The 15,188-nt window shown below is 41.0% G+C and overlaps 1 protein-coding gene across 2 annotated transcripts; it reads left to right on the top strand.

The window, feature by feature from the left end:
• The first annotated feature begins 3,001 nt into the window (after positions 1-3,001).
• On the top strand, positions 3,002-11,988 carry LOC121780422. Of its 2 annotated transcripts, none has more exons than XM_042178050.1 (10): positions 3,002-3,151; positions 5,121-5,185; positions 5,320-5,519; positions 5,664-8,224; positions 8,312-8,445; positions 8,522-10,384; positions 10,548-10,596; positions 10,684-10,928; positions 11,036-11,134; positions 11,447-11,988. In XM_042178050.1, exons 3-10 carry the CDS (start codon positions 5,330-5,332, stop codon positions 11,673-11,675), a joined length of 5,370 nt encoding a protein of 1,789 aa, XP_042033984.1. In that variant the 5' UTR covers positions 3,002-3,151; positions 5,121-5,185; positions 5,320-5,329; the 3' UTR covers positions 11,676-11,988. The 2 variants fall into 2 exon arrangements, with proteins under 2 accessions (XP_042033984.1, XP_042033983.1); XM_042178049.1 differs by having other exon boundaries at positions 5,121-5,222.
• Positions 11,989-15,188: the final 3,200 nt, after the last annotated feature.

Here is a 15,188-nt window from a genome sequence, read left to right as displayed (position 1 = left end):
ATTTGGCTTAGATGATTGATGTAATTTTAAATTATTTGTAGCTCAATTGAAAAATTGAAATGTTCAATAGAAACTAGAAATTACATTCTTCTTTTGTTTTAGTTTCTACGTCCCAACACATTAGAGCATCCACAACGGAGAGCATATGCTTGTCTGTCCGTCCGTGCCAGCAGCGCGGAGGAGCTGTCCGCCGTTGCGCTCTTGCCGCTGGCACGGCGCTGCTTGATGCATCGAGCACGTCCGTGCCAGCAAGCAGGCGACGTGGCAGCGTTGATTGGCCTACGGCATATCCGTTGGAAAATCATTTTTTTATTTTTTTAAAATAAAAAATAATACCAAAAAATAAAAAATATATTTCCCAATCCCAAAAAAATGGCCGTTTTTTTGCCCGTTTTCAGTATTTTTTTTATTTTTTCCCCCAAAATCATCTATAAATACACACATTCATCATCCATTTTTCACATCAAATCATCTCTCATTCATCTCTCATTCATACAACTTAATATCTACACCTTCATCTCTCACTCAAAATCTCAAATGGATTTCACCCATCTCATTGCAGAAGCGGAGCGCGAAGAACAAGAATACTACGAACAACATCGTGCCGCTTATGAAACATATGTCGTAGCGAATACCCCCGCCCATCCTCCTCAACCAACTAGATCAACTCGCCGCTACATCCATCGTGACCGGGAGGGAGCCCACGAAAGGCTCGTTGCTGACTATTTTGCCGACCCGCCGCGATTTCCGAAAGATACTTTAGGCGCCGTTTTCGCATGTCAAAGCGTTTGTTTATGCGTATTGTCAACATATTGTCCGCCCGTGTTGAATTCTTCCAAACAGGTCCAGATGCAGCCGGTCGACAAAGTCTCTCGGCGTTGCAGAAGTGGTGTGCCATCCGACAACTCGCTACTGGGCAAACGGCCGACCTCTTCGACGAGTATTTGCATGTCGGTGAGTCCACTGGAATCCTTTGTCTTAAAAAGTTTTGCGATGGCGTTCGTACAACTTTCGTTGATGAATTCCTTTGGGCACCCACCACCAATGATTGCCAACGATTGCTTCGTCTTCACGAAACAGTCCATGGCTTTCCCGGTATGCTTGGCAGCATTGACTGCATGCATTGGAGGTGGAAGAATTGCCCGACTGCTTGGAGGGGGCAACACTTAAGCGGCCACAAAGGCGGCGACCCAACACTTATCCTTGAAGCGGTCGCCGACTACCGCATATGGATTTGGCATGCATATTTCGGTGTTTCCGGATCCAACAACGACTTGAACGTGCTCTATTCTTCACCCCTCTTCAATGATGTGTTGAATGGTGTAGCACCGGCGATCGACTTCACCGTCAACAGAAATGTATACCACATGGGTTACTATCTTGCCGATGGTATCTACCCAAGGTGGTCGACTTTCGTGAAGACGCTCAGCAACCCACAAGACCGGAGACGGGTTCTTTTTGCGCAGCGTCAAGAGTCTGCGTGGAAAGACGTCGAAAGAGCCTTTGGGGTTCTTCAAGCCCGATTCAACATTGTGAAGACCCCGTCTCGACTGTGATACGTGAAAAATATCGCCGACATCATGTACACGTGTATTATCTTACACAACATGATTATAGCCGACGAAGGACCGAGGGCGGCTAGCTTTTACGACGAGGATGAAGCCGAAAGCTCAAGCGCGAGGTCTCCCCACGCCGAGATGTGCATACGACGGTGGGTGAGAGGATCGAAATAAGGCACACAATGCGCGATACCCGAACCCACGTTGAGCTACAAGAAGACCTAATCAAACACATTTGGGCGAAATTCGGCCACGAGTAGTGGTTTTTTTGATTTTAGGAGTTGAATTATGTATTTTTTATTGATTAGGAGTTTAATTATGTAATTTTTAATTTTTAGGATTTTAATTATGTAATTTTCATTTTTTAGGATTTTAATTATGTAATTTTTAATTTTTAATGTATTTTGTAATATTATTCCGGGTATTTTTAATGTATTTTAATTTTATGGAAATATTTTTATTTAAATTGAATAATGGAATGGTGGGACCCTTGTGCTCTTGCCTAAGAGTAGGCAGAAAAAGTGGGGCCGAACCCACATTCGTGCTCGTTGGCAAGAGCACGGTTGTGGATGCTCTTATTTGTTGTAGTTTTAGTTACATTATTTGTATGACACAAGATTTTATATACTCCCTCCGTCCACCAATACAAGGCATATTTGACCGAGCACAAGTTTTAAAAAATATACTAAAAAATGGGTTTAAAAGTAAGTGGAATATTAATAGTACTAGTTTTATAATGAAATGTGAGCGAGATAAAGTTAGTGGAATGTGAGGAATATTACCAAAAGTAGTAAAATAACAAATAGGAAGTTTATTGGTGGAATTGGTGAAAATGGAAAAATAAAAAATTTGCATGTTAAATGGATAGTGAAAATAGAAGAAAAAATAAAATTGAGATAATAAAATAAAATAGAAATAAAGTGCAAATACTAATATTTTATTTACAATAATCATCTTTTAGTTGTGAAAGGCAAAAAAATGATCGTTCGGATAGCTAGTATAAAATCTTCAACCCCGCATCATTATTTTATTAGATTTTTAATCAATATTTTTATACAAAAGGATAATTGAACTCAATACTGTGCACGACACACAATTTTATTTATTCATATTAATGTTACTTAATTAAATTTTATTTACATATTGTACTGTTTCTAAAAACATGTCAGAAAATGTAGTGCCCGCATGTACGTAGCGCAGTTGGCAACGGAGGAACCTGAGTTCGAATCTCACTGCTGTCGTGTGGTTGCTTAAAGTGTAATAAACATTTTAGCAATTACGTCTCACCTATTTCGTCACGCCAACTGGCGAGCTTTCATTGGAAATTCGTTGTGGACCCATCCCAACCAAGAACAGTACCCAGCTTCGGGTCTTCCGAGCCTGTGCCCTCTCCGAACCTAACCTTCTCTCTCACAGTTCGTTGAAAAATTCATATACTTTATCTCTCTCTCACTGCCAAAATACTCTTCTCTCTTTCTCGAGCTCCTCATATTCCAGCTCGTCGATTCAAAACCCTAGAACTAAACTCATCTGTATCTGAAGATCGATTTCCACCTCCATTTTTCTCTCGTTACACACATCTCAATTTTAATGTGAGTCATTTTCGATTGGTAGTTTTTTAATCCCGTCGCATTTCCATTTATTTATATCTGATTCCGTTTTGTGCATGAACCTGCGCCCGGATGAGGTGGGGTGGGCGAGGGTTTGGGGGAGGGTTTGGGGGATAGGTGCACTTTAAAGTCCTGCTCCAGATGGTTCGATTTGGGGGTAGGGTTTAGGAATTGAAGGTGGGCAGGCCGATTGGCAGCTTGTTTTGAAGTGATTCTGGAAGATTGAGTTAGTATCACGATGTTCTATTCAGATGCAATGGTTTTTGTTGTAATTGTTTGACGGAATGGGCTAAAAACTGCACCTTCTGGAGTTGGGGTTGTGTTGGTGTAAGGATGATGTGTTTGACATGAGAGCTGTGTGTGTGTGTGTTGGGGGGAGGGGGTTATCTTCACAATTTTTTTTCTTCTAGATTTTGTGCTGTAAAAGTTGCTTATATGTGCGATGGTCTACCATAACTGAAAGTGGTTTGAACAAATAATCTCTCCCTCATGGTCAATATGATAGGGTATAGGTTTTAGACATGAGAGTTATGACCTCAATTGGTGAAGTAAGAAACACGTGAATCACAGTATTGGCCTGTCCTTGAAAATCTAGTGCTGTTATCATATATGGTTGAGGAAATAATGAAATATAAAAGTTGTATTAATTCCTATAAGGAGAGATGCTCTTAGGCCTAGTTTGCATGTAGAATGTAATCACTTATAGTGGATGACTAGTGGATGATTGGTCTTGTGATGTGGTCAATTAATATATAACATGTAGTACCACATTTACTGTACTGATTTTAGTTTGATTAAAATCTATCATCTCCACTGTAGGTTACATTATTTTATTTTACCCCGCAGTCAAGTGTCGACCAAAACACAAATTGTATTGATGATCATGTAATGCTTGACTGCAAGTACACTATATCCGTTCTACGGAATGCGTGACATGCTCTTGATTTTTAGGATTATAAAATGGACATGTTGTGTAGTGAGGAGGAAGCTCGAAATTCACAGCATAGAACGTATAACTATTCACCAAACCAAATAAAAAGAAGAGTAGAAATCATAGGACTAGGAGCGTCTAGACAATCTTCCTTTTCAAATTTCTGTTAAATTATGATTCTGATTAAGAACTGTAGCATTTAATAATCTGTTTGAGACTTAGGTTTGCATGTCTTCCCACCCCCTCCCCCCAGTTATAGATGTAGTTTGACTTGCAGACAACTAAAGCCTGCTATGTTTTAGAAAGGAATGATATCAGATGTTGAATAACAAATGCTAGTTATCAGATTGATCAAATTATGGCTTCACAACTGTTCAATTAGAAAGATTGCTGAATATGGAACTGAACTTTGCTAGACTGCACTTGCTATTTGCCTTTGTTCTATAACTTTAACTTTAACTTCCTATTTTCTGTATCTACCTCACATCAATAAGCCGGCCTCACACCTATAGCCTTCTTTAAGCTCTGCTCTAAGGTTAGGAGGAAGCATGATTACCTACCCTGCTAAAGAACTTTCTTTTTCTGCAGAATATAGAGATCTATAAGTATACACCCGTGGACTTCCTCACAACCCTTGTATAATAAAGAACCACGTGAACACCCATAACCACTTTGCTTACATCTTAGGTGAATATGTTTCTACATCTAGACACTTAAATTAAAATGTTACATTATGTGTTTATCGACCTTAATACCAGATTCGTTACCCATATAATCCGTAAAGCCTATAAGTTTCCAAAACCGACATGGGTTTTTTGCACTTGTCATACTCTTTCTTTATGTATTGGTGATTAGATGGTTGAACCGTTGAAGCATTATCAGTGATCTGTCTATATTTTTGCTTTAATGTGGTTAAACTTCTTCTATTGCTAACCATCTCTGCATTGCATTAATGTGGTGTATAAAAACAACATTTGGCATTCTACAATGGTGCATACCTAATTAGTGCTTGCTCTGCAGTGTTCTTATTCTGGAGGCTGTCAGTGTTTGAGAAGGTTGCCCAGGGCTGATGTTAGTTTTCAGGGGTATTGTATGCTGACATACTTGTTCTTGTTTCCAAAGGTTGTAATGCATTATGGATTTTTGAGAAAAACGAATTCCAAGTCAAACTAGTTAATTCTCTATTCACAAATTTCAACTTACCTATATCAAAATTTAGGTTAGCATCTATGCCTGGCAACGAATTTGGAGATAGGGTTCACAATTTCTTTGCACAAGACAATTCACCGCAGGGGCAGCATCAATCACATGGTTTGGATGGAAACTGGCCAGTGTCCAACAGCAATTTTTGGGTTGGCAGCCCAAGACCTGTTGATGTGCTGAACTCAAGCACTAAAAATTACTCTGGGCAAAACCCAGGTATTACCTCTCTGTTTCAATGTGGAATTGAACATGTTCTCTAGGTCTAATTTGTTTGTTTTTGGGCGTTTTTGTTACATTTAGACACATGGCTATACCATTGCTTCTGATTTATGTCTAATTTCTCCTTTATATTTTGAGCAGAAATAGATAGAGGGCAGTCTGGCTATCCTGCTCATTCAGCTCATGGATTGAATTTTCCTCAACCAAATCTGAGGCCTGATTTCTCTAGAAGCCCACCCCTAAATGAGCAACAATATTCCAACGGCTATATGTATGGCAATCAATATCCCCAAGGTAGGCAGAATGAAGGTAACTTCCGGGAATTGGATGCGTATTCTGATCAACGTCATTTATTAGCCTCGAGAGACTTGCTTGTGCCTGAATTGCATAGAATTAGCGGCCATGAGCAACCACCAAAAGCTTCAGATAGATCGGGAACATCTGTCTCTCCTGTTAGTTTTGATCTCTTTGGTGGTCAGCAGCAGATGAACCATCATCAGCAAGCAAGCATGCTGCAGGCATTACAGCGCCAGCAATCTGGCCTCAATGACATGCAACAACTGCAGCAGCAACTCATTTACAGGAAAATGGAAGAGCGTCAAAGACAGCAGCAACTTCAACAGCTGGACTCAAGGCCTCAAACTCCTATTAATCAGGTTCCTCAGGTTACCAAACAGGCATCTGGAAGCCAGTCCTCTCTGTTTAATGGTAGTCCAAATTCTGATGCATTACGCAATCCTTGGATGGCTGAGCCTGGTACAAACTGGCTTGGCCGTGGTTCTGCTGCCATGCAAGGATCCCCCGGTGGCACTACCTTTCTACCAAATCTTGGACAGACACACCGATTAATGGACATGGTACATCAACAGGATGATCAATCCCTTTATGGAGTTCCAGTATCCAACCCAAGGGGTTTGGCTATGAACCAATACTCTCCTATGGTGACAGAGAGACCATCAACACCTCAAATGCGATTATCTGGCAATTCTCTGCACAGTAATCAGCACAATTTTCTGCCTGACAGACTTACCAGACCAGAGGGGACTTCCATATCTCGACAAAACTATCAAAATGAAACTAATGAACATGGTTCTAGTCAGTCACTGAATACTGGCATAATGAATATAGGGTTCCACCAGCAGGTGAATTCATTGCAGAATGATGCATCACATCAGGACCACACAGGGAGGCAGGAGCTGTCTACTCTGTCAGAAACCTCGCAAGAAAGATATCCAATGCATGTATCTTCACCTCAGAATGAAGTCACCTTAGATCCTGCTGAAGAAAAGATCTTGTATGGTTCAGATGATAATATATGGTCTGCATTTGGTAAGCTCCCGAGTATAAGTGCAGAAGCTGGTAATTTATTTGATAGTAGTAGTGGAATATCAAATGGGGCTCCATCCCTTCAGAGTGGTAGCTGGAGTGCTCTTATGCAGTCTGCAGTTGCTGAAACTTCTACTGCCGATGTAGGGCCTCAGGAGGAATGGAGTGGTCTGAACTATCACAATAATGATGGCTCTTCAGCAAATCAGTCCCCCCTAATTCACAATGGAAATGTCAAACAATCATCGTTGCCCAATGACCGTGTTCATATTTCTTCAGCAACGGGCACTGAATCCATTCGCTCTTCCGACTCTCTCAAATTGATGGGGTTGAATCAACTTGGGCATACTTTCCAGGAGCAGCCTAGTGAGGCGGCGGCGACTGATGTTTCTCAAAGGTTTGGGCAAGCCGTGGCAGGAACTAGCAAGTGGCTAAATCACAGCCAAGTTCAAAATCAATTAGGAGGTGAGAGTGATATACATGGAAATGCCTTGGGAAATGCTGTGGGCGCTGAGAGAAATGGAAAGAATTTTTTCGCAGATTGGCCTCCTGGTCAGGGTGGAACTAAACGACAACCAAATGGTGGGAATGCCCTGGCAGCTGTACCACCTGCTGGAGATAGATCGCTGAATGCTCATGATGCTGAGAGAGTGGCTCAAAACCAGAACAATCAAGTGAAGTCAGTGCAGGGACAAATGGCAGATGGAGGTTCTTTATGGAAACCCAGTCCCCTAACTAGTGCTGTTGAATTTGGTTCTGTAAGATCTATATCTGGAAATCACCAAGTAAATAAATCCAAAGGGGATTTGGGTTTTCACAATGCTGCCACTTCAGCTGCGAACTCATTTAATATGGTAGCTGGTGATGGAGCTAATCCCTTTGCTCAGAATAACTATTTGCTCAATCAGTGGAAGCATGCCTCTCCTTCAACAAAATCCCAAGGGGGTGAAAGCTTAGGGAGAATGATGGACCAGGTTAAAGATCAAAATCAAGGATCATGGAAGAGCTCCGATCATGATGAAATGAGAAATTACGATAGGGAGAACTGTGCCATGAAAGAGAATTCTAATGACAGCCATCGCTCAAACTTATCTAATCATGCTTCAGGTAGCTTCAGGGAAAAAGGTCCGACTGATGCAATTGATTCAAGGTCTCTATCCTCTGGGAAGCAAAAGTCAAGCAATCTGCTTGCTAAAAAAGGTTCTGCTCCTCGCAAATTTCAGTATCATCCCATGGGAAATCTGGATGATGATGCGGGGTCAACCCATGGCCTGAAGCAGCATAGCCAAGCACAGGCAACACCTGTGCAGAGTGCCCATGCCCATTTTGGCCAGTTGAAACTGTTTGGTCAGGTTCCAAGATATTCTGCAGAAAAGGTCATTTCTCAATTGAGTTGTATTAGATACGAGACTTAATTATTAATGTTACTAGACAAAAACTTTTAAGTATTGTTTTACTTACAGGGTGAACTTCCCAAAGACAATAAACGCCTTGATAAAGAGTCTTCTGGTGGTAGCTTTACTGGTTATGCGGCCGGGACATCTAATCTTTTTAGCCAGTCCTTTGATTCAAGCACGAACAAGGCTTCATCACCCAGGTACTTCAAGTTTTCATTTACTTAAAAGAGTTTATCAGTTGTCATTACATTCTGATTTTTTTTCTATCCAATCCAGCCAAAACATGCTGGAGCTTCTTCACAAGGTGGATGTATCATCTCAACCACCTGAAGCTGAAAACTCTGATGGATCTGCTGGTCACCTTCAGCGTAGCCAATCTTCTTTCTCTAAAGGTTTTGGATTGCAACTTGGTCCTCCATCTCAACTGTTGCAGATTCCTGACCTTTCAGCATCCTCCCAGAATGCTCAAAGCATGGAAAATGCAACACGTAACAGTCTTGCTGGTATAGGAATGGGAGAGAAAAGCATGCATATGGCATCTTCGTTGCAATCTAGGCAGTTCCCAAATGAAAAATCTCAGATGGAATATGAAAACAATACATCTGCAGGTCCAAGGCATCCTGGTATTGGTAACTCTGTCGGTAAGGGATCGGGGAATTATCATTCAGCATTAACTTCTGATATTCCGTATATGCGAAGTCAGCTTCAGAGTAAACAAGCAACAAGGCCAAGCCCAAGACCAGCTGTGAATCAACACATTGACACCTCCTTCAGCTACAGTACTTCACTCTCTATGGAAAGAGGTTCTACAGAGACTGTTCTACCTGATACATCTGGTAATCTTCAGAAAAATAGTCTTCCTTCATCTGGTGGCACTGGTCAACAAAGCGGCCCGTATGATGTACAGGAGATAGGTCCAGCTGGAACTGCGTCATGTAGGGATCTAATGCGCAATTCTCAGCATTTTGGGATGTCAGGCATTTCTCGACAAGGGTCTTCAGGCCAGGTCTTGCAAAGCATGCCGTCTAATGTTCCTACACCTCAACATCCTTCGGTGACTCAGTACCCAAAGGGCCTGACAAATATTCATGAGCTACCCCAGCCCAATATTTTGGAATCTAGTTCTCGAGGTGATCTTGATGTTGGTAAAGGGGGGCATATTTTTACCAAGTCGACTGCAATTGTTCATGCTTCAATTGGTACTGATGAGAAAGAGCAAAGGTTGAAGGAAAGAACTGGACAGTTTCTCTCAGCCTCAAAAACAGAAGTGCCTTTGGGAAGTGCATCTTCTGAAAAGAACCACTTGGATGATTCACCTGCTAATTCTGCTTCAACACAAAAGGACATTGAAGACTTTGGTCGATCTCTGAAACCTAATACCTTTTCTAATGAAAATTTTGCCTTACTAAATCAAATGAGGGTCCTGAAGCATGCAGAGAGTGATCCTAGCCTTAGGTTTTCAAAGAGACTAAAAGGACCAGAAAATATTCATGATATTCATCAATCACATTTGGTAACAGAGAAGCAAAATCAAGATAATTTTAGGAACTCATTGGATTCAAGTAGTGGAATTCCTCCTGAAGATTCTAGGGTGGTGACCTTCTCTACACCATCTGATATGCTTCAGAGAAACACTTTGCCTCATGGAAATGCTGCCTCAGAGGATGTTGCCGTGGTGACTGCTCTGCATGATTCTCGGAGCAAACCTCCTGCTGATCCTTCTGCTGTTAGAGCTGAGCATCATATGGTTAGCCCCCAGATGGCACCATCGTGGTTCAACCAGTATGGATCCTTTAAAAATGGGTCATTGCCTATGCAAAATATACGCCATGCCATGTCCTCGAAACCAGAAGAACTTCCATTTGCTCCTGGAATGTCTTCTAGTGCTATGGATATGCCTTATCTAGAAGAAAAAATGACGGCTACTCCTGTTGAGGCATATGTCAGTGACTCTCTTAAGAGTTCTGCTCCCACTTTCAAAACAAATGAGCACATATCTTCTCCTCCATCAATGCAGATGAATGCTACTGGTCAGCAGCAGATGATTTTGAGACCCAAGAAGCGTAAGAGTGCTACTTCTGAACTTCTGTCATGGTATGAAGGGATAACACAATGTTCACTAAGTCCATCAATTCTCAGGTAATCATCATGAATCAGGATGTTTTCTTCTGGTTTTCTCAATTTTGAATCTTGTTTACAAGAATGTATGATGTGGAAGTGTTTGCTTTATGGATTTGGTATTGCCTGTGGTTTTACTACAAAATCTTATTCATTAGTATTTATGTAAATTTACTGCATGCAGTGTTGTGGAAGCAAACTGGACTGAAGCAACAAATCGTCTTGCTGAAAAGGTATTATGTGGTTGCTAATTATGCCCTCATTAATATAGTTATACAAACCATGTCGACCAGGCTCTTTACCTCTGATGCTGATGACAGGTTGAAGATGATATTGACCTGATTGAAGATGGACCAACATTGCTTAGGTCAAAGAGAAGGCTTATTTTGACAACACAGCTTATGCAGCAATTATTTCCTCCTCCGCCTGCTACAGTTTTATCCGCTGATGCTATTTCCGAATATGAAAGTGTGGCCTATGCTGTATCAAGAGTAACACTTGGAGATGCATGCAGTGCGCTATCTACCTCTAGTAATTTGGGTTCGCCCCCTCATGATATTGCCCCGTAAGTTCTTCCTCCCTACCTGGATTGATTCAATCATGCCAAATCAGTAATTTTTTTATCAATTAGTTTTTGCAAAGTCCGAATATATATTAAATTTTTTTTTTCAGGCATGTTGCTAAGGGAAAACTCAGCAGCGATCCACGTTTTGCAAAAGTCATTGAAGAATTTTTGGGAAAAGCTGGGAAGCTAGAAAATGATTTCTTGAGGTAAATCATGTGTTTATGTGATTTAATCTAGTTAGTGTTGCATATATTGGATGGAATGATGAATTTTCTTTTTGTGAATAATGTTATTGAATCTTCTTCTTGACATATAGTATAAGCTTGTTCTTCACCTACATAGTACATGATATCATTCTACATAAGAAATTCAGAATTGCCATTACATTAGTTTGTTTGGCTGGTAATCTATCTGTGGTTGCGTTTCATTTGCTGTGCTTTTGTCCGATTACGATGTAGCAAACTAGCAATTGTATTGATCTTTCTCTTCGATGTAAATATGTTATTTGTGTTTGGCAGACCGGGGAGGAGTACATCAATATTGGACTTGAGATTGGAATGTCAAGATTTAGAGAAGTTTTCTGTCATCAATCGATTTGCTAGGTTTCATGGTCGCGGGCAAACTGATAATGCAGAGACATCCACTGATGCTACAGCAGCTATGCAAAAACCTTGTGCACAAAAATATGTAACTGCTGTGCCCATGCCTAGAAGTCTTCCTGACAGGGTACAATGTCTTTCACTATAATGATTGATTTTTCTGCTGATTTGAACCGTGTCCAGTACTTTATCGACTGGCACTTTCACCAAGGCCGGTTGAATGGTGTGATCGAATCGCAGACATGAGGTCTCCTGATATCTGCTGGAAGCTATTTAATCTTTTCGATTAGGCATTTATGTCATTATTGAGAAATGCAAGGTTCAGTTCATGTACATCTCTATGAAATGGAATGAATTTGGGGTTCCCCATCATTTTGCCTAGACGGGGATAATATTAAGTGCAGCATGATATTGCAAAAATGGATATATGACATTTAGATAGATAAATATTTTATTATGTATATTCAGTATCTATTCTTCTTTTCCTCCTGGGGCTTTAGTTTACGAAATCCCTTTCTTGCATTGTTCAAATTCAGGCCATGGTCTGATGGCTCGATGACTTGGAGTCTCGATCTTTGTAAAGCAGGTTCAATTAGTTTGTTGGTCTTAGAGCTATCTTATAGTATTAGGTATAAATGCCTTTCTACCAATATGCCAGGAGCAGCTATCCTAGCATGTTTTCCGTATCTGGTAATATATATAAACGATCATGTCTGCCTGATTTGAGTTATACAGCTCCAAATGAAACTCAGAAAGAAATTGGCTTCAGTTTCCTCAAATTTGAGGCTCTTTAGCAGTATTAGAGAAGGTTTAAGCTGTTCATGGTGCCCTTGTTCATTACTGGACTTTATCTTTGTTTTTGATTATTGTTTTCCTTTGGAACTTGCAATCCTACCATTTTATTTTTTCGTTGTAATTACTGTAGTGTAGTTGTGTATTTGCACTGTACCATATGCTAGATTTATTGAATTTGAATTGGTTTGCTATGGTATATATATAGTTGCTTGTTACATTGCTTTAAACCACCCTCTTAACTGAGATATGATAGATGCTTTCTCCTTCTGAAACCAGTTGATAAGTCCCAACTCTAGGTTTTGTTGAATCTATGTAAATATATTTCATGGCGGCATTAAGAAGTAGTATATGAAAAGCCCCAAGGAATAGAGAACAAATCAGAACTAGTTGATTTTGAAGGTAATCCTTCAATTAAATTTGTCATCGATTAACTGAGGCCGTTCTTTTAGAGTGTCCACAATACTTTGGACACTTCAAGGCCAAGCCACAAAAAAAAGTTTTTCACTCCAATAGTGGACAAGCCACCGTTTCCACACCTATAGGGAGCCATGGCTCAGCCGTGTTCTCAGGAGCGGCTCCTTATTGTGGACACTCCAAGGTTTAAGAACTAAGAATAATATATTTAGTGAATTAAATTTGAAGATAAAGAGTGGGAGTAGGGCTGACAAAATATACCGAAATACCGCACTTACCGTATCGAAAAAATGCCGAAAATACCGTATTTTCGGTATACTGCATTTTTCGGTACGGTATGATACCTTACCGTTAGATTAAGGTACGACAAAGGTATGAATTTTGCATATACCGCGGTATACCGCATCATACCGCATTATACCGCAATTTTGCGGTATATAAAATTAATAATTATATATATTTATTATTTATAATATTATAATATTTAATATATTTATTATTTATAAATCAAACAAGTATGATTTGCGGTATACCGCGGTATATCGCAACACGGTACGGTATACCGCAATGTCGGTAAGGTAAAGGTTTTCAAATATTGACATACCGAATTTTTCGGTATACATAAGTATGACATTTTCTCATACCGCAATTTGCGGTACGGTATGCGATATGACATTTTCGGTGCGGTATACCGTACCGTGCCACCCCTAAGTGGGAGAAAGAGAAGTGTGTTACTAATAGTCACAAATTGAAAAGAAACAATTCATTTGGAATGCCATGAAAATGAATATGAATCAACTAATCTGGGATGAAGTACAAATTATATACTCCACTATCTAACTTGCGAGTATCAAGTAGATAATTTTTTTTAGAGCATCCACATTGGACGGACACGATATGCGGACGATGGCACATCCATCATCCGCGTCTTATGCTTCATCCGCGGACGATAGGCCTTCGACCAGGCATCGTCCGGGATATCGCCCGCCCCACTGCGGGCGACGCGGACGATGCAACGCGTTTTTCCTTTTTTTTTTTAAATTTTTTCATCTATTTAAACCCCCATTTCTCTTCCATTTCCTACACCAATAATTCTCTCCAATCTCTCACTTTCCCCACACACCAATATTTCACTCCCTATCTTTCTCACTAAAAAAAATGAGACCCGGTGACGACTGGAGTACATCAGAGGGCATTACTCAGGCCTTATTCGATTGCGTTCATGAGGCTACGGCGGAATGCTTGGCCGAAATGGAGCGCGAAGCGGCGGAGCAGATCCCGAGGCCGATTCGAAATGGAGCGCGAAGCGGTGGACATGTTCGATGAGTACGTTCACGTCGGGGAGACGCGGCCTGAAGAATTTTTGTAGGGGAGTTGTGGAGGCTTATAGCAACACATATTTGCGAAAGCCGACTGCTGAGGATTGCTAGGCCCTTATGAAGATGCACGAGACGACGCAAGACTTTCCTGAAATGCTAGGGAGCATCGATTGTATGCACTAGGAGTGAAAGAATTGCCCGACGGCGTGGAGAGGTCAATTTACTAGTGGATACAAGGGCAGCCACCCGACGATGATCCTCAAAGTCGTCGCTGACCATCGGCTCTGGATCTGACATGCTTACTTCGGTGTAGCGGGGTCGAACAACGACATCAACCTCCTCAACTCATCCAACCTCTTCACCGAGCAATGCAATGGCAACGGCCCGGCCATCGAGTTCACTGCCAACGGACGCTAATATCATATGGGGTACTACTTGGCCGATGACATATACCCAAGGTGACCTGTTTTTGTAAAGACGATCAGCTGCCCAATGGGTGACATGAGAGTTTTATTTGCACAAAGCAGGAGGCTGCCCGGAAGGATGTGAGCGGGCATTTGGTGTGCTCAAAGCGCGGTGGGCAATAGTGAAAGGTCTGACGCGTTTCTGGTTCAAGGAAGTCATTGTCGATGTCATGTATGCGTGCATCATCTTGCATAACATGATAGTCGAACACGAAGGTGGAAGAGTCACTGATTGGGGCGATGATGAAGGTGGATCTAGCTTCAGCACGACGACCCCGCCCCACGTTTGAGGATTACCGATGGGCTTCAATGAGGTTCTATCTAGACATGCCTTAATGCGCAACCAACAAGACCATGCTCAACTCATTAACGACATGATTGAAGAAGTTTGGAACCGTAACCGCTATTGAGAATTTGTAGTTTTTTTATTTAGTACTGTAACCTTTGAACTTTCAATGAAATAAAGTTTTTTTCCAATTTTTGTAGTATTTTAAATATTTAAATAAATAAAATGCTTAGGGCAGATTATAGAGCGGCCTATAGGGCATCCCACTGCAGGTGAATGAGTAAAATGATAAAATGCTGATGTGGCGAAGCATATAGCGCTCTATAGGGCAGACTATACCGTTGTGGATGCTCTTATAGTACAAAAAATGTAATGGAGCTAAT

This window comes from Salvia splendens, chromosome 19, assembly GCF_004379255.2.
Source record: "Salvia splendens isolate huo1 chromosome 19, SspV2, whole genome shotgun sequence".
NCBI classification, from domain to species: domain Eukaryota; kingdom Viridiplantae; phylum Streptophyta; class Magnoliopsida; order Lamiales; family Lamiaceae; genus Salvia; species Salvia splendens.
The sequence above is the reverse complement of the archived record's forward strand: the minus strand, read 5'-3'. Positions and strand labels throughout refer to the sequence as shown.